The sequence below is a fragment of the Musa acuminata genome, chromosome BXJ3-6, assembly GCF_036884655.1.
Source record: "Musa acuminata AAA Group cultivar baxijiao chromosome BXJ3-6, Cavendish_Baxijiao_AAA, whole genome shotgun sequence".
Lineage (NCBI taxonomy): Eukaryota > Viridiplantae > Streptophyta > Magnoliopsida > Zingiberales > Musaceae > Musa > Musa acuminata.
Window position 1 is genome coordinate 33,720,494 of NC_088354.1, and position 13,121 is coordinate 33,733,614.

Sequence of the window (13,121 nt, forward strand, 5' to 3'; positions counted from 1 at the left end):
GGGCCTTCCTTCGTGATAACACATACCTTGCCATGTGACAATGATCATTTTATTCTTTGTCCGCATGCATGCGTATATAAGGATGATATGTGACTTTTGATTCTCGTATTGACCCATGTATAATCTCTTGGAACATATGGAGTGGCTGAAATCCATCATGGTTTGTATCGCTGTTACTCTCTGATTGAAAATTTTCATAGCAAGTTGACTAAGGATGCTTGATCTTTATGTTTAAAGCAGGTAGAAATCGTCTTCGATGTATGGCTGGAATGCTGTCTCCAGCAATCATATGTATGGCAGGAGAAACAGTTCCAAGGAAAACAAAAGGCACGGATTATGAGCCTTATTTGGGGTTTCATATTAGTTCCACGCACTTAGTAGGCTACGGTACAGATGGGGTTGGGGGGAGGGGGAACACCGACGGCTCCTTGACGCCGATGCGACATCAGACTCGAGCAAGGCGACGGATATCCATGGGGTAGGCGTCACCAGGAGACCGCGCGCTGTAAGATCTTTTGCCAATGATGATGTTTGCAGCTTCGGTTGGATGGAACGCGTCGAAGAAGAGGTACTCATCCCTGTTCGGACACGGGGCTTGGTAAGGCAGACATGTAATCTGGCCATTGTTCCTCCCCACCCCACAGCATCCCCTGTTCGTCACGCTCAACCCTGAAGCACACAGACCCACGACGTGATGCAATCAACAACAACGTATCGTAAGTGTTTGATGAAATGACGATGAAGGCAGGCGACCGCTGTTCCTCACCGTTGGCTGCCGGGTTCCGCAAGATATCTTCGAATATGCCGTAGCCATTGATGTAAATGAAGTGCGCTCCGTCCAAGGCGTTGAACTCATCCACCAGATCGATCAGCTTCGCGTTAAAGATTCTGATCGCGCTGTTGATCTCCTCGACGCAGGCGACGCCGTTGGGGCTCCGTTGAGCCAACTCGTTCGGGCTACACCCCACCTGTCCCACTCCTATCAACACCACCTTCCTCGCTCCGTAGTTGTACAGAGTCTAAAAGAACGAGCAACTAACTCATCGGTATCATGTCGAGATCTGCCATTGATGCTGCCATAGTTGAACCGGAAAAGAAAGACTAACCCTGAGCTGCTGCGAATACTGTTGGATCAGCTCGTCGGCGTACTGTTCCGGGGTGTACCGTTGACCGGTCGAGTAGAACGCCGGCATGAAGTAGTTGTTGAGGTAGTCGTTGCTCCCCAAGCCGACGGAGAATATGCATTTGCTGAGGTAATTAGCTGCAGAGTCCTCATCTCCCAGTATGCTAACCATCTCCTGCACCGCCGATTGATAGTTCTGCAGTTGTCCCCCGAAAGGAATCCTCCCACCCTGCAAGCCCAAGCCTAGACAAGTTAGTTCTCTTCTCCATGTAGATCTCTAGGTGTCAAGCAACCTTTCAGGGAAGGCGTACCAGTTGTTGGCCGGTTTCGTCCCTTATTCCGGCGGCCGCGGAGGCGAAGTTTACACCGGCGAGAAGCGCTTGCCCTCTCGTGCTTGCGTAAGGTGGGACGAAATCGTCGAAACCCAGCTGTTGAGCTGCACAAATCAATCATAACTTTAGCCTCCAATTCCCAATGATCCATCTATTCATGGTGTTAGAACATTACATACTTTTACCAAATATCGAAGCAGAGCATTCCTAACTGGTTCTAAAGTTGCTACTCTTCCCCAAGCGGATAGGGTCACCAGAAGGAAAGCAAACCTAAATAGTGATCACGTGAAGATAATAAATGGAGTTAGGAGCACCCGATTCGATGACCGAGTATACTCATATCCTGCATTTACTGTTCTGAGCCTCGCAGTCGAAGCCGATTCATCCCTATGCTCTGTTCAAGTACGTGACTGCGGCCTGCCACCAGACGCAGAACGTACCACATCCTGGCTTGCTTAATATGGTAGAGCACAAGAACATGGAATTTGTCACAGACAAACTATTACTTGGCTGCAGCATAAAAGATATAGCTCAGACCACGAGGCTCCCACCACTGCAAGCTTAATGGCATAGTATGGACGCCGCCGCCCGATTCACGTGTTCCGGACTCAGTGCGGTGACTCGTGTGTGCCATCCACTAAACTACCTATGCTTTCTGGTTTGGATAGAATGATCAAGATGACATGTTTCATTAAGGTTTAGAAGCGAACGATGGCGAGCAAGAATTCTACCATTCTCCCGCACGAACAATGATGGCGAATGGGGTACGATATCTTCTCAATGTAGAGAAGTATCAGTTGTCATTATGGCAGACACTGTTGCAGCATTACTTGAGCGACTAAGAACAGAAGCGGAAAACTATACTTGGCATACGTAGAACGCCATACCAATAACGTCCACGGTGGTCAAGCCATTGGTGAACCTCCCGCTCGGGCCGCTGGGGAAGTCGATGCCGTACGGCGGGTAATTGGCGACGGCCAACGACGCGATGTTGTTGTTGTTGCCGTTGTCGACGAGCGAGTCACCGAAGATGAAGTAGCACGGGACTTGCGGCTCCGGTCGCACCGACACGAACGCCGCCCAGAGCAGCAGCCACCGCGCGCCCAGCATCGTCCTTCTCAGCTCAACGTGAGCCATGAAGCAGGAATAGGAGGCGATGGGGAGGTGGGAAGTAAAAGGCCACATGGAGGGAGATATATAAGGGAAGCAAGGAAGGAGACAAGGATTAGGGTATCGGTTGGGAGAGTAGGGTTGGTCCAGTGCATTAAAGCCCTCGCGAGCTTAACGTGGACGCAGAGGCGAGCACAGTCTCGGAGTTGAGACGGAGTTCCTGCAACCTTCCTCAGAAATAATAGCTTACATGTATGAGATTATGATCACCTAATTAAGTCTTTAAAATGACATCAAATTCTAGTCAAGTCTAAATCGATCTCTTTAATAATCAATTGAGATCAATAGTTCAATGCCGACAGATTAGGTTTTATCATCAAATGGTGCATGGCCAACAAAGTCGAGAGTACAGACTTCATGCAAACATAGGCAGAAGTACTATATATGCACCAACCGTGAGCTCATGTTCGATCTGTATATGATCTGCTGTCCTAACTTGAGCAGTACCAAGTAAATGGCCTGCTGTATGCAGCTGAAGTAGTACTAATGGTCATAAACGTCAGCTAATAATGCAAGAGAGACATGTACACCATCTACATTTACCGGCTCATTCACTGAGCCTTCCAAGTTGTGACAGAGAACATTAGAAACCATGTGTGGAGTAGGTTGTCTGCTTCTTGTGGAACTAAGAGACAAAAATGATGGGCAGAGGAAGAAGAAAGAAACTCTATATCTATCAACGAAGACCAATAATTTTCGTTCTTATTTGGATTTCATTCATGCCTCAATCTTGAGGTCAAAGGATTCATTTCACGCTGTGATTCCACAGCTTGTTGGGTTGGATATCCGCGTGACACTTGCATCATAATGTGGGCGACTTGAATCGAGGCAATAAATTAGGCTGTGGAGCACTTCATCTAATCCTTGCCTTCCAATTCAATGGTGGTAACAGCAAGTGGGAGTGATGAGTCCCCACACTTGTTCTTCTCGAGTTTAGAGTGAGAACATATACGTGGAGTTCATCGTAGATTTAGCAGCCAGTTGTGATTACCATTAATGCAGTCTCATGATAGAGTAGTCGATCGAAACAGATGAGAGGTCTTCTTCTCCTTCGTCATGCCTCGTGAACAAAGACATCTGATGGATATGGATGTTAGATGTTGACAACATCCATCACACAAGAAAAAGACAGGCTTTGACTCATAATTGAAGTGAATCCATCCCAACACAATGCTTCGTGGTGATTAGATCGGCTGCATCGTAATGTGAATCTGCTTGTGCAATGCGAATGATGTCTTCTCATACCGAATTAGGCAGCTCACCATCAATCAACCAAATTTGGGTGCTCATCAGGCCGATCCTTTATGAAGCCAACCAACCATCATCAATACGCCTCGGGAAGCAATCGAGGCTGGAATTCGATCTCCGAAAGGCTGTCAGAGCAAGTGCCTGACACTCACTGTCCAAAGTCCAACTGCATTTACGAGGGCGAAGGATATGGGCGCCGGTGATGGAAGTAAATGAAGAGAGGGAGAGGAGCTTCGGCACTCCTTCCTCCATGTTCGGCAATAAAACTTGGGTGGTGTCCTCCGCATGACATGATTCGATCTGGATTGCATGGGACGACCCATCGCTGCCATCACTGCACCACGGAAGCACATCCAACTCGCAGAGAGAGAAATGATGGGGGAGAAGAACGACAGACCCGAAGCGAGCCCTCCAGCTGTTTAGCACCGATCTCCGAACAGTTCTTGAGCAACCCCCCTCCCCCCCTCCTCAGCCGCCTCCCTGTGCGGCACCAACACCATCTGACCCCTCAAACATGATCAAAATCAAACCTTGATCACAACAACGAACCCTACGAAGGGGCTTCTGGCACTAACGAGAGCGTACCGATCGTGAGGAGCAGGGCAAGCGGCCGAGGCGCCGCCGTCGGTGGCCGCCAGCGTCACTCCCGCTCACCGGGAAATGGTAAATGGGCGTATGGTATTTGGGCCACCTACCAGTGTAGTATTTGGGCCGATACGAATGGGCTCTATTTGGGCCATTTCAAACCCAACAAGTAGAACACGAAGTGATTCGTGTTTAGGAATGTATTATAGCGAGCGAGTAAAATTGACTTGAAATCGGCACATTTAAGTAGAAGCCACGTCAGAGACGAATGAGCATAATGGTTCGTGACGTCATTACGCGGACCAGATTTGGTAGTTTCGTGGGCGCGTGTACGTTGGTCGGACAGTCGCAGCAGCACAAAGTCCCGCCGGCCCATCGCCCGCCACGGACCGCCTCCTCGCGCGCTGTACCGCCGTCGCCGGCGCTTCCCCTCCCCCGTGCGCTGCCGCTCGCCGGTACGCCTTGCTTCCCCCCGGCGTCTGTCGTTCATGTCGTCGCTTTCTTTAGCCCTTTTTCCTATCGCGCCGCCATCGACACAGCCTGTCACATGATCGCTACGGTGCCTTGGGTGGTGGGTGAGAGAAGAGGAACACAACCCTTGACCCGCCGGATATCACCATATTTTGTCGGCCATTACGATCGACCTGCTGATTGGGGGCTCCAATAGAAACCCTAACTTCTGCAGGGGTCGGACCGTCGATCTTTGAGTTCGATCGCAATAACAAAGATATTATGGATTATAATATCCGTTGCTTCGCTGTTTTGTTTGATCGTAACCCTAAAGACGTTCTATGGAGACCTTTAGAAGGCCTAAGATCAAATGTTACGTATCGCCTTCTATTTCCTCTTCGCTCTAACTTTTGTGTTTTTGATTTCTTTGTGCTAAAGTCTAGTTTCTTGATACTGTGGATCATCTTGTTAGTCAATTATGTTGATTTCGAAGTCTCCAGTTGGTGGTGCAAAACTACTGTTTTTGTGCAATCGTTGGTTGCTTTTAACTGTATTAGCACAGGAAGTTTCTTCTAATTTATGGTGACGACAGAGAAAAATCTTGATGGATAGTCGGGACCGATGAGTGCACAAGACTTCTTGGAAGGGATGGTTTTTTTCTCTATGGTCACAATACTTCTTTTTTCATTAGTTATTTATGTTTTCCTATTAGTTTGTATTGTGTTTCCTTTTCAAATTTTCTTGTCTGACCAATAAATTTTGCTTTCACAAATTGTATATTGTTCACTATAGCTATGTTATTTACGTGAACAGAGAAATGATTGGTGTTTACACTTGTATTTTGACATTTACTAGTTGCTATGCATCGATATCTGATTTGTCGCCAACTATTTAAGTACTTGTAGTTAGTATAGGTTGTGGAAGAGTTAAAACTGTATTTTTGTGGGATCGAAGAGCAGAAAGATGTGATTTATCTTATGATCGAATCTTATTGTTGTTGACAATTGGTAGAGCTAGGTATGAGGTTTACTGTTCTCTTGCTCTGATCATTAAACTTCAAGATGATTCAAGTATCTGGAGAAATTTCTGTCTTGATAGTGCTCATTTTTGTCAAATGTTGCATGATTCAGTTAAGCCTGGCTCCTATGGTACTGATAATATTGTTGTCCATGTGTCACATTATATGGGCCTCTCTTTTATCACCTGGAGAAGTTCTTTTAGAATTTTGAATTTCTTTTGCTAGGAGTTCTATATGTTTCCTTTTTTATGTATATAAATGATATAATTTATATGTGTGAAATGTCCAAAAACCATCTCATGTTGCCAATTTACTTTTGATACATATCGATAGTTGGATTTTTAGTTTTTGGAGGTCTTTTGGTTGTAGGTTGGTTTTAGTAGTACCTTAAGTTTTCTGGTTGATGAAGAAGATACAACACTTGCAAATTATGAGGTTAGTAGCATTACCTTTAGTATTAGATATATTTCTGTTGATGATATCTTGTTTCTGCAGATATTTACTTGTTACCATATGAGCACACTGTGAGATATAGCCTTTTGCCCTCATTGATGCATTATATTCTTGAGATATAGTGTTCACACACCAAATTACTCATAGAAAACAATTTTATATATATATATATATATATATATATATATATATATATATATATATATATATATATATATATATATATATATATATATATATGTATGTATGTGTGTGTGTGTGTGTGTGTGTATACACACACACACCATGGTTGCCTGATTTTGTATGTATGTATATTTCCCCTCTTTTTATTTTTTGTAGATTTGTACATATGTGTTGCTTCTAAAAGAGGAACTGAAGACCAATCTATATACTATTTTTATTTTTTTATATTTTTTGTTTATATAGTTTTTACCTTTGGTTTTCTAGTCTTTTATATGAAATCCAGCAGAAAATTTATACATGATAGCAAAAGGAAAATTATTTAGAATACAGTATCATAATAAAGCAGAACTTTCATCATCATGTTTTCTTCTCCCCCGGCCCCTCTCTTTAATTACATATAAATGTACTTAGTTCAATAAAAAGTAATTTTCCATTTATGCATTCCATTCCTTTAGACATGTGATCATTGATGTGCATCCAGCATATGATCAGCTTGTTTGTTTCATGCTTGTTTCTTAGAAAGAGTCGAGTTAGATGGAATGAAGCAAACTTGGATGAGATTGAAGCAAATAAACCAGTGAGGCAGAAAATAACAGAGCCTAAGACACCTTATCACCCTATGATCGAAGATGATGGTAAGACATCTGTTATATTTCATCTTATGTAGTGTTAATTCTGGTGAAGAGTAACTTTAATGCATTGTTTTGACTTGTAGGTGCTGTATCACCGAGACTTGCTTTCAACGAATGCTTGGATAATTCTGCTCATGCTGAAGCTCTTATGACTGCTTTGAATGATGTAGCTTCTTCAAGCAGAAGCCCTAACGGGGATTGGACATCTTCTGAAGATGAAACTGATGCCATGGAGCAAGATGATGGTTGCCCATTGCTTCCTGCTTAGTGCTCCTACCTACTTGGAATTTACCTGTTTCTCCTGTCTTTCCTTCATCGTTTTCTATTTTTTCTTGCAAATCAAACTCATACTAGCAAAATAAGAATAGCTGAATTTTCTTTCTTTATAAATTTGCATCTTATATAACTGCTATTAAAAACATTGGTTCAAATCATTGTTGAATGGTGAAAAAGGTTCTTTATTGGTGGGAATGCAGACTAGCTGATGATCTTTAGCATGGAAGAGTGAAATCAGTTGCATGAGCTTTAAAAGTGATTCCTGTTGAAGCTTTGGTTTGAATGACTTGTATATTTTCAGGTGAGTGATGTGTAATTTGTGGAAAATGAGGCTAATGCATGTGCCTACCTCGAGGAAAATATGGAATTCTAACCTTGTTTTTTAGGAAAGGAGAAAAATAGAAACTACAAGGAGATTAAGTGATATAGCACTAAAATGTTAGGGTAATGGTATGCTATGGTTGGAATGTTTATTTCTTGCTCCGAGCTTCTTTCTAGTTTCTTTGAGTTAGCTGGAAGTTTTAGAAAGTATAAGATGTTATGATGGGCTTTTCGATGAATCTATGTGACCATGATGATCTGTTCTGGCATCACAATAGGAGAGAAGATGGAGTGCGGTTGGGATTCCTGATATGGCCAAGCATTGAAACCCGTGAAAACTTTATTGCTCACCAGGAAGTTTCCGTTATGGACTGGGGTCAAATACATCTGTCTTGGTGATTTAGGAGGTGAAGCGTTAAAAAGTGACTTGATAGTATGTGCTAGATTTGGTGAGATACATTGATGAAATGGTACAATATGTTTCAGTTAACATTTATCATTCAACTGGTGTAACATGGATCTTCAACATCACTAATATCAACACCAATTTTAATCTCCTTTGATTGTTTCTTTTTTGCCAATGCATTATATGTCATCATTTTTAAGTCTTTGTTATTATGGACTCTTTATTGGCCTTCATACGTTGACTCTCCCCAGACAATGTGAGAGTGTCATGCACCGGGTCCGCCTTCTTTTTTTTTACTATGGACTCTGTCCAACGTTTTGCTTAGTTTGTTTTGTTGCTGATGATGTTCTTGTGCTCTCCTATCAGGCCACCTTGGTGTGTTTTAGAACTGTTTTCTGTTGAGGTACTTTTGTAAGAGAATCTCATTTATACATAATGGCATATTAATTTTTTTGGTTTTTTATTTTTTTTTAATAAGTACCTTATATTTTTTGCATGATTTCTTTATTTATGCCCATATCAGACAAATTAAGCTTAATTCAGGTAATTGTATGTCTGTTTATGATTGGGATAATGTAGCCGCCTGTCTCATTTCTCTTTGCTTTTTAATACCTGTGTGTTATGATATCATATTACCAGTCTGTAAAACACCCGTGTCACTTTTGTCATTCAAATGCGTTAAATGACCAGTCACTTGTACACTAAAGCCTGCATTTATCTAGCAAGGTTTGTACTGACTAAATCTAGAGATGGATAGCACATTTGAGAGTAGAGTTTCTTGGGGTTTTCAAGGTTTTCCTATTTACTCATGTGTTGCATTAATTATATGATATGCTGCATCTTTGAAATGGTTCATTGACCTGTCGTCTTCCATCTAAGCTTGTTAGGAAGAGAACCCCATCATGTGCTTATACCTCCTCCGAATGCTGTTACATGTGGAGGATAACACTTTTATGCATCTTTTATTATATGTTCTGCTTTTTTCATCTTCGTTACATATCTCATCCAATTCAGTTGTTTATATCAACAATGTTTGACAAGCTTTAAAGGTGTATGTTTTTTTTTCTTTTTTATAACAATTTATATTAGGAAGCAGAAACTACAGCTAACCAAGATCATTTAATATGTTCATCGACTCAGATTCTGAAGTGGATGTTGCAAGGTTGAGTTTCACGGAGCACCGGAAGGCTCACTATGATGAATTCCATAAGGTCAAAGAACTCTTGCGAGCGAAGTCCCTTGTTGATGAGGATGAAGAAGACAACAGTGGCGGGGAAACTGGCAAAGAGATCGGTGATTCAACGTCGGATGAAGTGAGGGGACCCGAATCTGGTGAAGCTCAAAATTCCACACCCAACAAATAAAATAAGGGAACTACGTCCCCCATGTGATGCAGCCCACCGGTGAATAATTTCCAATAAGAAGACATCCGAGCCATTTGCTTCGATCATTGATTTCTGCTTAAATGAAAAAAAAGCACGTATCGTGATCACATGGCTTGTGGTTATCCTGACTTTTAGTGCAAAATCTTTGATTCTCTAATCCATCTTACTTTATGTGATGCCAAGTCTGATCTACCTTTCTCTCCACAACATCTTTTGACTGTATTTGTACTACGGTTGTTCCATGTTTTCTCACCTCCCTTTTTCCTGGCAGTGTTTCTGGAGAGCTGTAAATCTTCATTACAAACTGTGTAAACGGTTGAATTCTGTGGTTTCTTTCACTCGATATGTGGGGTAAAATGGGTGTTATTATTGCAGGAATTGGAAAGGGTCATGGAAAATAAATCTGGTGTTATTTTTGCAGGAGTGTGACTATTTTCCTTGGTTTTGAGCTGCATTTGTTTGTTGAGATTACGGAGGATATTACATTAAACTTCACTATTCTTTCTCATTGGTTATGAGCAGCGTACGATCATGAGATTGCAGAAGAAGAAGTTGGCAGGGTTATGTAAAATTTCATTAGTATTAGCATTGCAGAGATTTAATCTAATAGTGGAACAACGTTTGGCACGCAATCTAGTGGAGGCTGCTGCGTCCACAGCAGCTGCAACTGAGAGACAAAAAAGAAGACTTCCACTGCGAGCTGTGTCCCCAGCAAAATCCCCAAAGCTTTGATGTGCCCCACCGACCTCCGGGAAGCACTAAATTGCCGACTGACCCACTGGCGGGCGGTGTGACGTCGAGGTGTTGACCACAGGCCAAAAGGAACAGATGCAGTCGTCCCGGAGGACAGCGCAGATCTCGCAAAGCGGAAAGCCAAATCTCCGCTGCCCTCATCGCTTGCCTCCACCGCCATGGCCACTGCAGCATATATGCTTCGGAACAAATGCCCGCGACACAGCTTTCCTCCTCCTCTCTCTTCCTCCTCATGCGACCATGGATTCTCCGGATCTTTGGCACTGAAAAGAACGATCACACCACCAGTAACGTAGGCGGCGGCAGCAGCAACATGACATGTCGCTTGCTCATGTCCTGAGGTCCATCTCTGTTCAAAGCAGGAGTACCCATCATCCACAGATTGCCATTCTGCTGTCCTCCTCACCCACGCTGTTCTCCAAAAGCCCGGCACCCCGGATCCTCTTTGTGGATTTCGGATCCGCCATCATCTCTCTCCTTCGTGCTTCTCTCGCTATCTTGTCTGGTCCATCGTCCCGCATCTCCCAGCTTGGCACGGCGATCTCCATCGCAGACCTGCCACATGCAGGTGAGCTTCCAATGTAACTGTGTCGTCCAAGACAAAAGGGACGATAGTAAGATTTCCCCATGTTTAGCACACGCAAGAAACGTAGAAAGATTCGCTACCTACTGCTATCTTCCAAATTCCTTGGCGATCACATCTGGAGATATTGTATCCCGAGTGGGCCGCCTCGTGCGACATCACTAACAGCCGCCGCTTTATTCTCTGCCCAAAAGCCGTGTCACGTAATCTGTAGCTATTTTTCATCCCTCGAGAAAAGAAGGCACGCGCACTTTGTTGAAAAGGAGCGTCTGATTCCTCTCGCTTTGTACAGTGGTCTTTGCATGAATAGAATTCAAACAAGAAGAAGAAGACGACGACGACGACGACGAAGAAAAATGTTGCTAACCCGTGATTCATGCATGCATGCGTGCATGGAGGTGGTGAGCAAACGGAGAACATGTTGGAGCATGTAACGCTGTTCGGTGGCCTCATGTTGGAGTTGTGCCTGGCGAAGCTCTCCTCCATCTTGTGTTCGCCACTAATTTACTTGCACTCCACCGGACGCGTGGATTTGGAGGCCTTTTGTGGAATACTTTGACCACATCTTGGAAGTCAATTTGAGATTGGAAATAGGGAACATCGATCTCCTTAAGCAAACATAGAATCCCTTCGTCCAAGTTTAGACCTAACTTCACGTTCATTAACACAAGCTTTTTTGGCCATCAAATTTATACTTCACTTGTTATTCCTTCTCAGTCAAGATTTTTATCGACTCAGCTAGCTAACATCTTCGTTAACACGATGATGATGATGATGATGATGATGATGATGCACTTTAAGCAATCAATGGTCAGTGGTTAGCTCTATTGTTTAATGGCACTTTGATTCACTTAATATTTTAGCGTAAAGACAACCTTTTTATTGTTATTATTAGTCAAAGTGTTGGCTTTTGGTGCCTTCTTCCTTTAGAGAGGAAGATCATTTCGTTTCAAATATAAAGTTGACTTTGTGTTCGTTGAAGGTCAAAAAAATTATATTCTCTTTGTCGATTCGTGAGTGCAGCATCACAAATCCAAATAAATTAGTGTTTATCTTCTGGTCAAAGCATCCATGGAGATAAAAAAAAATAAAAAATAAAAACATTTTTACATCATCATAATTTATCACATGGAATCGTAATCTCTAAGTATGCTTAAAACTAAAAGAAACGTAATTAAATTTCAAACCCCTCCCACGCATATACAATTATGTTAATATTTCTTAAAAATCAAATAACGTTGAGATGAATCAAATCAAATTGTGCAAAAATGATGCCGATCCAACCTAAAAAGTTAAAAGCTTGTAAGTTAAACGATCAGATTAGTCTCTCTCTTTTTTATTTTCATCTCGTACATGAATATTTTTCTAACATAAATGACTTTCTAATGCTTAAGGCAGCGTTTGTTCGAGTTGGGTAACAAAGTACCGAGAAGGTTTTTAGAGTGTTTCAGAAGCTTTTAATCAGGAGGTGTCGATATATGCGGTAATAATTGGCCATAAGAAAGAACTATTATTGTTGGGATGTCATGCTCATGGTAACTTAATTGACCACATCAATCGACGATCTTAGTTGATTTACCCCACGAGTGAAGTCCGGATTCATCGAGAGTACCGACCCAATCAATCAAGCTTTGTGGAGAGAGAGATGGTGGCAGCATCCATGGATGGCTCTCTGGTGATAGTATGGTGTCGAGAAAAGCGGTCGGAGAGGGGCATCCGAGCCTTCTGGCCAAAGTGGATGGCAGCAATGCGCCAACTTTGTGCGCTTTTTAAAGTGGCGCCACCGCCTTCGTGCATGGCCCATGCACGCACGCACGCACGCAAAAATGCCCTCCTTTGCCTCTTAATCCATCATCGATCATCATCAGCTACTGCTGCCTTAGCCTCCGAGCAAAGGCTTTGCAGTCTCCACCGCTTCTATGTTGCTGCGCGTGCTCATAAATTCATGCACATCAACTAAAATTTCATGGGAAAGTTGACCTTCTTCTTTTGCATTCCCCAGTAATTAGGTTCGAGAGTGGCCTAATCAACCACAAGTTTGCAGCGTGGGAGAAGAACCTCTGAGAGAGGCAAAAGCCAGTTGTGGGGGGCTCCAGAAATGGCTGTCATGATATGGATGTGCAGCGCCTCCAGGATTCTCTTGCCACAGTGCTACTTTGTGGTAGTCAGTGAGATGAGCATCTTTAGAACCCAATACATAGTG

At 43.0% G+C, this 13,121-nt stretch overlaps 2 protein-coding genes across 3 annotated transcripts; one reads left to right on the top strand and one right to left on the bottom strand.

Annotated features, from left to right (window-relative positions):
* Positions 1 to 333: 333 nt before the first annotated feature.
* On the bottom strand, positions 334 to 2,617 carry LOC135639900 (GDSL esterase/lipase At5g45670-like). The gene is made up of 5 exons (XM_065153895.1): positions 2,343 to 2,617; positions 1,435 to 1,559; positions 1,107 to 1,352; positions 767 to 1,019; positions 334 to 669 (listed from the first exon to the last, which is right to left on the bottom strand). Exons 1-5 carry the CDS (start codon positions 2,590 to 2,592, stop codon positions 446 to 448), a joined length of 1,098 nt encoding a protein of 365 aa, XP_065009967.1. The 5' UTR covers positions 2,593 to 2,617; the 3' UTR covers positions 334 to 445.
* A 2,114-nt stretch (positions 2,618 to 4,731) lies between these two features.
* LOC135641635 (protein phosphatase inhibitor 2-like) lies at positions 4,732 to 9,925 on the top strand. 2 transcript variants are annotated; one of them, XM_065157159.1, is made up of 5 exons: positions 4,732 to 4,913; positions 6,296 to 6,361; positions 7,082 to 7,197; positions 7,278 to 7,439; positions 9,338 to 9,925. In XM_065157159.1, the coding sequence occupies exons 2-5, from the start codon at positions 6,330 to 6,332 to the stop codon at positions 9,559 to 9,561; spliced, it is 534 nt and encodes a 177-aa protein (XP_065013231.1). In that variant the 5' UTR covers positions 4,732 to 4,913; positions 6,296 to 6,329; the 3' UTR covers positions 9,562 to 9,925. The 2 variants fall into 2 exon arrangements, with proteins under 2 accessions (XP_065013231.1, XP_065013229.1); XM_065157157.1 differs by lacking the exons at positions 4,732 to 4,913; positions 6,296 to 6,361 and having other exon boundaries at positions 6,682 to 7,197.
* Positions 9,926 to 13,121: the final 3,196 nt, after the last annotated feature.

Coding starts and splice junctions, on each gene's coding strand:
- LOC135641635 (XM_065157157.1), top strand. CDS start 7,032: ATGTGCATCCAGCATATGATCAGCTTGTTTGTTTCATGCTTGTTTCTT. Junction 7,198..7,277: donor CCCTATGATCGAAGATGATG/GTAAGACATCTG, acceptor TTTGACTTGTAG/GTGCTGTATCACCGAGACTT. Junction 7,440..9,337: donor TGCCATGGAGCAAGATGATG/GTTGCCCATTGC, acceptor TCATCGACTCAG/ATTCTGAAGTGGATGTTGCA.
- LOC135639900 (XM_065153895.1), bottom strand. CDS start 2,592: ATGGCTCACGTTGAGCTGAGAAGGACGATGCTGGGCGCGCGGTGGCTG. Junction 1,560..2,342: donor GACCACCGTGGACGTTATTG/GTATGGCGTTCT, acceptor TGATTTGTGCAG/CTCAACAGCTGGGTTTCGAC. Junction 1,020..1,106: donor AGTATTCGCAGCAGCTCAGG/GTTAGTCTTTCT, acceptor TCGTTCTTTTAG/ACTCTGTACAACTACGGAGC.